The sequence below is a fragment of the Chelmon rostratus genome, chromosome 15 (assembly GCF_017976325.1).
Source record: "Chelmon rostratus isolate fCheRos1 chromosome 15, fCheRos1.pri, whole genome shotgun sequence".
Classification (NCBI taxonomy): domain Eukaryota; kingdom Metazoa; phylum Chordata; class Actinopteri; order Chaetodontiformes; family Chaetodontidae; genus Chelmon; species Chelmon rostratus.
In genome coordinates, this window is record NC_055672.1 from 9043807 (window position 1) to 9054702 (window position 10896).

The 10896-nt window shown below is 44.3% G+C and overlaps 1 protein-coding gene across 1 annotated transcript; it reads left to right on the forward strand.

Moving 5' to 3' along the window:
- Positions 1–270: 270 nt before the first annotated feature.
- LOC121618522 (otolith matrix protein) lies at positions 271–7203 on the forward strand (the record flags this gene model as incomplete). The annotated part of the gene is given in 10 exon segments (XM_041954025.1): positions 271–319; positions 322–511; positions 682–823; positions 1026–1128; positions 1343–1528; positions 2965–3139; positions 3814–3881; positions 5376–5560; positions 5934–6105; positions 6263–7203. Coding segments are annotated over 10 exon segments (1281 nt in total), but the record flags the coding sequence as incomplete, so codon positions are not given.
- Positions 7204–10896: the final 3693 nt, after the last annotated feature.

Consider the following 10896-nt stretch of genomic DNA (forward strand, 5'->3'; position numbering starts at 1 on the left):
ATTCTCCCTGAACACAGCTCCAGCACAGAGACACATTGTCCGCTGCTTTTTTAATTAAAGACCTCAGGTCGACACTGTGTGCCAGGTGACCTGAACTGCTCCGAGCCTACGTGTGTCCACCACTATCCTCTCCACCGGGGATAAGTCTCAGTGGATAATTGGAGGTGGAAATGCTATACTGCTATCATGAGATGGATGGAGGATTATCTGCTGAGCACTTTGACTTAAGAGGCGGGCATAGAGGAATAATGTAATGTGTTCTTCTTTGTACATCCGTGCCTCATTCTCCCAGCTTTTACCCTCTCTCTCCCCCTCTTTCTGAGGACCAGGTTATACGAGAGGGACTTTTTTTTCAATGAAATCCACCTGCTCCTCATCTGTGCTGTATTAGAGCAACTGTCCCGAGCAGGTTTCCTACCAGAGCCGACATGGAGCGTCCAGAGAGTAGACTGCCGGTAGCTTTCCTCCTGCTTCTGCCTCTTCTGTCTGTCAGCTGCGTCTCCAATCCAAAAACTACAGGTAAAGCCCAAAGAATGTCTCTTTAATCTGTTACTTGAGTGCATGTTAAAAGTAATGTTTAAAAGGTGGCGTTTGGGGTGTAGTCAGGACACCTTTGCAGGTACAGTGTGTGTCCTTCAACAGGAAAAGCTGCACTTAATTTTCACTTAACTTGCAACTTTGTTCAGTCTGCTGGTGCGTACTGTCTGACGCTGAGGAGCAGAAGTGTCTGGATTTGGCCGGGAATGCCACAGCTCGGAATATTAGAGGAACTTTGCAATGCGTGCGTGGCCTGAACACCAGAGACTGCATGGACAGGATCAAGGTACCTGCAGAAACAAGGACTGGAAAGTCTAACTAACTAGCCACATTTTGTTTTTTCATAAATCTGTGGTAATTCTGATAGCAGGTCTATCAGATACATATCAAATAGATATTTCCAGCTGCATGAAACAAACAAAACAAGTTTGTGTTGTTGCATCCTTTAGTCACTTGACATTGACAACATAAGTGTGTTTTTTTGTCAGAATGGGACAGCAGATGCAGCCTCCATGTCTGCAGATGACATCTATGCTGCTGGTCTTTGCCACGGCCTTGAGCTGGCAGCAGGAGAGTCTCACAACAGAGTGGGTGAGTCACAGGTTTGAGCCTTGCTGCAGCATTACTTGCAAAAAGAATGTTCAGCTTGCTTGAGCCACATGTACAGTGTGCGGACACATTTTTCTTTGTGTCATGTATTGTTACTAATCATTTCCTTGCTTTTATCGCATGCTCCCTTGATCTGAAAAATTATTCCTACTTACTTTCTCCCCCTCTGGTGTTTCTCTCCAAACCCTCCCTCCAGATGGTATTAACTACTATGTGGTGGCGATGGCACGGCGCTCCTCCTCTGACCTGTCCCTGCTGGAGATGCACGAGCGCAGCTCCTGTCACCCTGGCATACGCACCACGGTGGGGTGGACAGTTCCTATTGGCTACCTGGTCAACACATCCCAGATCAGCGTGGGGGAGCAGTGCAACCTCCCCAGAGGTGAGACAGAGGGAGATGGGGGGGTGGTGGTGGTGGGTGGTCATGGCAGGAAAGCTGTGTGGATGTGTAAGTGGATGCGTGTGCGGATGTGTGGAAGCTATATGAGAGGTTCAGAGAGGGGAAGCAGTGATGTGGAATGAAGAGTGAAGGGATGGAGAGGACTGGAGGTAAGAGGAGAAGAGTCAGTTAGAGAACAGTGCATCTGTCTCTGTAAATGTGAGGTGGTGTGTGTGTGTGTGTGTGAGTGTGAGAGTGTGGGTATAATGGAGAATAGAAGGACACAAAGGAAGGTCATAATTTCTCCAAGAGAGGCAGAATGAAGCTAGAGAAGATGAATATCTTTACAGGGAAAAGCTATTAAAAACACATAAACGAAGCACAGGGTGACATGTTCCTTTGCTGTGATAAACATGGGAACTGAAGTCCATCTCACAGACACCATCCTGCTACTGGAAACACTCACCAGAGCACCAACGCTGAAGCGGGCCGCTCATTAATGCAGTAATATGCACTCCAGTAGTAACAGTGTTGAGCGCCACAGACCGGTAACACTGTAGCACTGACGGTATTCAGAGATGGAGATGAAGATGAAGAACACCATTTTGCTTTTCAAAATGTGCTGCTACCTGCAGCGCCTTTAGCTCTGTTCTTCTGTAATTTCGTTATTATTGTTAATATCATATCCTTAACAACACAGATGTAAAATACTGTCACACGTGAAAAAAGACCACAAAGCATCAAAAGGTCAATTTAGTCCTTTAGGTAGCAGAAGGCAGAAAAAAGCAAGCATCACTGACATGTCAGTGACACTATAGACAGTACTATGCCATAAAACAGGAATATAAACACCTTATAAGATAATTACTACTTAAAAATCAGATTATTCCCTCTAAAGATACAAAAGGGCATCCTTTCCCAACAAACACCAATACAGACCTTTACCAACAGATGATGACTACATCTAATGATTATTTTCATGATCAATGAATCTGTCAGTTATTTTTTCAATTCATCAATTAATCATTTGGTCCACCGAATGGTAGAAAAAAGTGAAAAATGGCTGTTAGAATTTCCTAAAGCCAAGATGCTGCCATCCAACCCCCAAAGATATTCAGATTAACATCACATAAAACAAAGAAAAGAAGCATATCTATACAAGTTTAAGAATGTTTGTCATTTTTTGTCACCAGTTCCTGGTTAATTTTGTATTAACTGATTAATCAAAGTGTTTTAGCTTGAAGGATTAACTAAAGTTTGACCCTTTTTGACACTGCACCTGTCTTATAGAATAGAATAGACTTATTTTTTTTATTATTACAGGGGCGAGCAGGGTAAGTAGGAAGTGGCTAAGGACCGGCTTTTTAATTAAAAAATCAATTCTCCTCCTGTAGCCATTCCTCTTCTTGCTCTAACTCATTCCTTGTCTTTTTCACCAGCCGTTGGCAACTTCTTTGGTTACAGCTGTGTGCCGGGCGTTAAGGACCCCCAGCACGACCCCAGAGGCAACAACCCCAAGAACCTGTGCGAGGCCTGCATAGGCGACGAGAACGACCGGCACATCTGTGCCAGCAACCACAGAGAGAGGCACTACGGGGAGGCGGGGGCGCTGAGGTATTAACGTGGGAAATAACACACTAATGGCACCCAGAGGTGGAGCAGTTATTAAGACCTCTGCCTCAGTGTCTCTACTACTGTATCTATTTCAGCCCACTGTCTCCATAAGGGAAAAATAGAGAGTAATTAGAGCTGCCTGCCGTGAAAAAAAGCTAATACAATAATGATAGTAGTAATGCGGGGATGAATGCGTAATGACCCCAGTGAGTTTTTTTTTTTTTTAGCAGCTGTAGAAAGCAAAAAATATGACATCACATGGTCGTAACAGACAAAAACCCCATTCATTAAAACAGACTGCAAATAACAGAGAGCAAACAGCTTGAATGATGGATTCCAGCTTGTCTTTAATGTCAATTTCATTCATTGCCTGCATGTTATAATTACAGGCAAAGACATGATTTCATTCACAGATGTATGACTGTGTGTTACAGTGCAGGCGTGCTCAGTAAAATGGCCGTTGGCAAGTTGGTAAGAGCATTTGAGGTTGAATAAAAGGGCCACAGGAGCTGATTTTAATTCTTGAAGTGCAACAATAGGCGTCAGAGGGAGTTTAATTGTGGTCTCCAGAGTCATGCTGTCACAAGTGTGCTGATTTCCGCTTTATTCATGTTTTGATCTTTTTATAGATGAAACGTGTCTGATTATGCATGCTTTCTATGTTTTTGTTTCAGGTGTGTGGCAGAGAACCTCGGCGACGTGGCTTTCGTCAAACACACAACGGTCTTCGATAATTTGGATGGTCAGTGTCATTGTGCATTTTAAAGACAGCCCCGCTGGTCATACAATGATGTATTTTAATGATTTAAATGATTTATGATGAGGTGACCTGGGGACAGCGGGGACTGCTAGTCCCCGTCAAGACACAGGATGTCAGTGTTTCACAATGTTTCCCACATGAGTGTTTTACAGCGTTTGAAATCCAGAATGCAATGAACAGATTACACAGAAATGATCTGGTAGAATATATGTGTGCAGAGGCAGAGATAGGCGGAGAGAGAGACAGATAACAGCAGGATTAAAAGAGAAAATAAGTGAGAAACAGATATCATACAGAGGGGAAGGGACAGACAGCGGTTCAGACATTTTTGTCCGGCAAAGAAATGCCCTAATTCTCTGTTCGCTGCATCTGCTCCTCCGCTTTGGGCAACATCCAAAATTAATGGTGATCATTATCACAGTCACGCTACACAGACTCTGCTGGTGCAGCCGAGAAGGAGCAGTTTGACGCCGGCTCCACAAACACTGTAGCTGTTTAACGAAGCATGCTTTCTCATATGGTTCAGAAATGTCCGGAGTCACACCAATTAACAGAGGTCAAAAAAACACAGAGGGTCTGTCATGTTGGCCAGGGAGGGAGAGAGCAGCTTCAAGGTGGCCTGTCTTCCTCCTCTAATTATTTGTTTGGCTAAATGGAGTTTCATTTGCCTCTGAAGCAGGTGACCGACCACATTTCTCATAATTAAATATGTGCAATGTTCAGAATGTATTATGGAAGCCACCGTTCAAATTCAGCCCTGACTGAGCTTTGAAAGAGTGTCATCAAATCAAAACAAAGTTTTTCCTAAACTGTCAGACAAAGTTTCCATTTCAGCAAAGCTTATGTGCAGTTTATGGGGAAAAGAGTGGCAGATGTAGCAAAAGAAATTAGCTGTAATCTTTGAAATAATGGGTCATCAGTCTCAGACGAGGGTAAACAAAAGCAGGCTTCTCATTTCTTGTTTTATGCTAAAACCCTGTAAAAGGCTCTTAAATATGCACTTGCACTCTTAAACAGATATTTTTCTGACTGTAACCCCACAAAATAATATAAATAGCTAACAACATGCCTCTTCCCTTTGGAGGTACGGTTACAACGGCAGGTAGTAAGCTAGTTAGCCAGGCATGCTAACGTTTGCAGCTTACGTTTGAGCAGAGGAACATGCTGTGTCATCCACTCTTCACACATTTGTTCTCTGTCTTGTTCTCTCCAAACTTGTACACCATTGCTCTTATTGGATATTCATACACACTGCTTCAAGCTGTGAATACATCTAAAGCTGCACAGGGCTGCTGACATTACAGCTACGGTTGCTGAGCTATGATTGGACAATTGCTGTTTGGGGGCGGAGTTTATAGCAAGCATTCATAAGGCATTCATTTTTATGTTAAGACTTGCTAAAGCTGCTTGTCTGAGTGGGATTTCTAAATTGGCCTGATTTCAAACCTGACACACCTTCACTCCTCTCCTTTCCAGGTAAGAACCAGGAGTCCTGGGCCCTGGATCTGGAGCTGGAGGACCTGAAGCTGCTGTGCCCAGATGGAACTGAGGCGGGTCTGGACGAGTATGAGCGATGCCACCTGGCAGCCGTCCCTACTAACGCTGTGGTGGTGCGCATGGAGGACAAGTGTCGTGTCTGGAAGTACCTTGAACGTTTACAGGTGGGTATGGACTGCTTAACTGCATCAGCAATGCGTGTGAGTGTGTGTGTGTGTGAGAGAGAGAGAGAGAGAACCCAGATATGTGTGTTTCTGTCTGTCTCATACCTCTGTGGAGTCTGTTATCGATCAGCGTGTCTCAGAATGCAGGTTTCTGCTAAACTGTCATCCTTCTTCCTTACTGTGTGTGTGTGTGTGTGTGTGGGGGGGGGGGGGGGGGCGGGGGGGGGGGGGGGGGGGGGGGTGCCAGGATGACTGATATATCCTGCTGATCCCATGGCTACACACACACACACATGTACACAGACCACGCCGATGCACATCCACGCCTGCCCTCACGCATTAAGTCCTGTCACACGCTCTCTCCCTCCTGCAGAATGTGTTTGGCAACGCCACCGAGGGCTTCAGCCTGTTCAGCTCAGCAGGCTACGGAGCATCTGATCTGCTCTTCAGCGACGCCACCCACCACCTGCAGAGGGTTCTGGGTAGCTACACCTCTTGGCTGGGCCCCACTTACACCACCATGCTGCAAGCCTTCGAGTGCGAGGGTAAGAGCGTGTTTTTGCCTGCGTGCAGAAGCGTGTTTGCATGGATCTGCTGATGAAGAGCGGGTGGCTAAATGGCTGGAGGAGTGTTTCTCAGTTGTGTGTGTGTGTGTGTGTATCCACTGCAGCTGTTCTCATTACTGCGCTTTCCCTCCAACAGGCTTCTGCTGATGGAACATGAGGAAGACATCCAGCACATCAACTTCCACCCCATCCCTCTGTCTCCGTCTTCCTGTTCTGCCTCCCCTCCCTACCATCTGTGTCCCTCTGCCTCTCCATCTCGCCATTCCTCATCCTTTTCGCTTTGCTTTTTGTGTCCTGTTTTCTCCCCGCGTTTCACCGCCCATTCTCTACTATCACATCTTTGTCCTCCTGCAACCTAGAACTTCCCCTCTATGCTGGCTGGCAGGGTAGGACATCGCTAAGAGGGGCTAATCAGCTAAAAAAAAAATCAAAAAATGTCCCTGAGATTGAGTTTAGCTTTAAAAAGGATGCTGGGAAATAGAAAAGAATAGGATAGAAATAGAAAACAATGAACTAGAAAAGAAGTGCAGGTTAATGAGTGTTGTTGTTGTTGTGTTACTGGGAGATTAGGACTCTTTTTAAAGCGTTTTAAAATGAGGATTTTGATGAAGATTTTAGTGGAATTACCCCATAAACATGAATCGTCTCCCTAATATTGATTTATACATAGAAAGAAAAGTCATGTTAGTCATGTTAAATGTTCCTACCCTGTATGTTTGTTGGGAAATCGTGTCCCTCTCCCCTCCCTCCTCCCACAGGGTCTGTCTCTGGCACTGAACAACTGGGTGCTATTAACTTTGAGCTTAGAAAGTCTCAGTTACTGTATGTGTGTGTGTGTGTGTGTGTGTGTGTGTGAGTGAGTATACACTGTTTCCCACAGCCATTATTACCCTAATTGGAAGTCTGGCATATTATACTGTTTGTGTGTGAGTGAGGGAATGTGTGTGTGTGTGTGTGTGTTTGTGTGTGTGTGTGTGTGTGTGTGCATGAGTGTGTATGCTTATGTGCCTATGTGTTAGTGTGTTGTTAGGATTCTTGCTTTCCCATGGCTTGTATAGCTTACGACTTTGGATCACTGCTTTCTCACGTCTGGTATGGTGGGCCGGACTGTGCCAGCTCACGGTGTATTGTTACACCATACAGTCAGGAGAAACTGGATTAGGGCTTTCGGGTTGCCTCCAGTGACCCCTGAGTGAGTCGTGCCTTAAAAGCTTTGATAGTTTTCTCATTTTCGACAACATTTGCATCGCCCAAAACTCCCAAAATATGCCCTCCAGAACCTGCTGTGTCTGTCCTGCTTCAGCACGTAAAGGAATATGTGGATTCTTGCTGCGTTTTTTTTCTACAAGTTATCATTTATACTTCAAGATTGTACCATTAGTGAGATGCTGATAATGATAGAAGGTGAGCGTTACTAACAGGAGGATGTTCGTGGATGCTGTCACAAGCAGAAATTAGTCAGTGCAGTGTGTAATAGTATCAAAGAATGGAGAAGAGTACTGTGTGCTATGAGGACATGGTGATTACGCAACAAAATCCTTAATATCTTCTATTTTTTTCACATGTCACAGTTCAATCACCACCCTTACTTGACCTTCAGAATCATGTACTGTAAAATGTATAAAACACTGTAATTCTGGGCTTTGCTCGTCGTCTCCACCTTCATCATTCCTTTCACACTCTGCAACTCAGAGCTCGGCAATAAACTCATAAACCGGATGAAGTTCTCCTCGTCAAACTGTGGTTTTTGACCTCGTCGTACTGGAAGAAATCTGACGAGTTACAGCAACGAGCGCAGGAGCGCATTTAGGTTTCTGCAGGACCTTTTCAAATAAAATAGTCATATTTCAGCAAAAGAAAACTCCCCGAGGTGTGATTGTGCGACATGAAAGACGCCACAGTTCTTGAGAGAGGCGATGTTTTGCACCTCATTTGTGAACGGTGAAGGTATCTGTTGTACTAATTCAACTCTGGTTTGTACCACTGGTGCTGTTCGTTTCTAATGTTGTCCAACAGTCTTCAAAGAGGCTTGATGTATATACTCTGAATGTGTAGCGCTGCAGAGCTCCTTTTTTTCAACCAATTAAATGAAGGATGATAAAGAAATTAATCCTGCCCAGTCCTTTCTAGCTGGCTTCTAATTATCCTGAAACAGCTATATGATATCTGTGTGGAAATGAATTACACTTGATAGCATCTTTCTCGCTCCATCTCACGCTCCCATCGCTCGCTCTCAGCACACACTTTCACTCGGAAATAGGCTGCTTGCTCGCCGTCAGTCGTTTGGGAGGGGAAGGAAAGAACAGGGGGAGGAATTAGGACGTGGATAAAAAAAGGGAGCTCACACACACACGCACACATACACACACAAAGACCTGTATACAGAGACTCAGGTGCTCGCTCAGGTGGAGAGAAGCACCTCCCAGGTAGACAGGTGAGTCAGGGACACATCATCATCATGGGTGGCCCCTACACACAGACAGAGCTCTCCTCAGCGTGGATCCAGAAGCCCCCGCTGGCACTGCGTTCACAACATTAATCCTTTAGAGAAAATCTGTGTCTGTGATGGAGGAGTACCATTTAGCAGCTAGGAGATACTGTGGACTGAACTGCATTGCAGCAGAATGCTGCAATCGCTCTCAGTCCTCAGCTCTCTCTTGCTGGCCGTTTCGCTGTAATGCACAAATAAAAACAAACTAAGGAGGCCCTAATACAGCCCACTCAACCTTGAGGCGTGGGTGTGAAAGAGAGGAAAGTGTGTCAATGCCAGAGGGCGAAAGTAACTCGTACTTTGATAATTTGATTTTTGCATTTAGACAAACTGCATAAAACCAGATAACAGAGGAGACAAAAAGATGGAGAATGAGAAGAAACCCTGCAGGTTTACACAGGAACAGACTAATACAGCAAACATGAACTGGTAAAATAAAATGACTTTTGATGTGTCACAGTATGAAAAACATGTTAATAATAACATTAATAATGGCTGAAATCTATTGCTGTTTATATTACTGATGCATTACTGTGACAGCAGCATTTTAATTCTGCTTCAAGCTTCATTCGGTTCAAACTGTTATACGCACCGTTTTATACACGGTTTTGTGTGTCTACAAAGTAACTTGCAAACATGTCTGCCAAACAAATGTAATGAGTGAAATGTGACATTTCCTTTTGAAATGTAGAGAAGAAGAAGCAGAAAATGGAAATACTCACACGTGTGACAGAGCTGTGCTGAAGTACAGTACTTCAGTGAATGTACTTAGTTACTTCCACCACTGAAAAAAGGAGACTCGCACCCAAAAACTAATTCAGTGTCAATCAGCTGACAATCATTTTACAAAGATTTAAAAATGAAAGAAAAAAGACAAGTGGACAAAACTATGCACTAACTAATGAAACATTTTTGTAATTAAAAACATTCAAACCATTTTGACCTCGAAACCACACTTTGGTTTATTTCCATTTTGTACCACTCTTCATTTCTACTCCACAGCTTTTTAAGGGGGAACACTTTGCTTCTTACATATGATGCATAATAGACTAAACTACTCTGCAGTGCTTGGAGTAGTTCAAATTGGCATCTTTTGACCAGCTACAACATGAAAATCTATGGTGCGAAACATTAACTCAAGTACTGTGAGTGCAGTTTGAGGTCCTTTATGCCACTTAACATCTACCACTTCTACTCCACCACATTTCAAAATGAAATATTCTACTTCTTACTTTCATCTGACATTCAGGCTACTTTTGCAGATTTTTCACACAAAGCATTTGAGCAACTTGCAAAATATGACTCGTGGCTATAGAATGGAATACCCAGTCGTGTATTAACTAGCTACAATTGGGCCCACATTGACTAAATACACAATTAAAATTCTGCTTACAAATACTGATAACATACAGTATATGACATTCTGCTTAATAACTACTTGAACTTTTGGTACTTTCAGGAAATGTAGCTGCTCCTTTAAAATGTTGCTTTTACTTGTAATGCAGTATTTTTTATAGATTATTGTTGCTGTTTTTAATCTAAGTAATGGATCTGAATACTTTTGCATACATCTTAATGCATCAGTAGTCTAATAAATTCTAATGTAACAGCCATTTTGCACTTGTGGACATTGTGCTGCAAATACTTGCACTTGCACTCTATCTTAAGTAAAGGATCTGAATACTTCCTGCACCCCTTATAAATGCCAATACGCCAATTGAAGTGCGTGAGGATGCGTGTGTGTGTGTGCGCGCGCGCGCGTTAATCCGTGCAGGCAGGCGTGTCACTCTGCGTGTTTGTGGGTGTCTTTATCTCAGCTAGCACGGGTGACGGCGCGGACGGGAGACAATTTGACCGGAGGTTGCGAGGCGAGAGCGGCGGAGAAGAGAGGGATGACAGTGATGGAGGGAGAGAGGAGGGAGGAGTGACAGGTAATCCATCAGGGGCGTTACTGTCATTATTCAATTACCACCCATCCTTAGCACTCTTGATAACCCCAACACACACACACGCACGCACGCGCATAGGATCCATGCTCACACGTGCGCGCACGCAGCGGGCATTGAAGTGGTGGGTCGTCTTACACAAGGTGGGTTTGTGCCGTGTGGGAGGTGAGCTGAGTCGGGACACGGTGCTTGGCACTGGTTTTTATATGCTTTTAGTGCAGCAGACCCTTAAATCTCCACTCCTTCCTCTCTCATGCCCTCTACTCCCCCCCTCACCTCTATCATCCTCCAATTTTTCTCCCCCTCATCTCTCTCAAACCCAGCCCTCTTGCT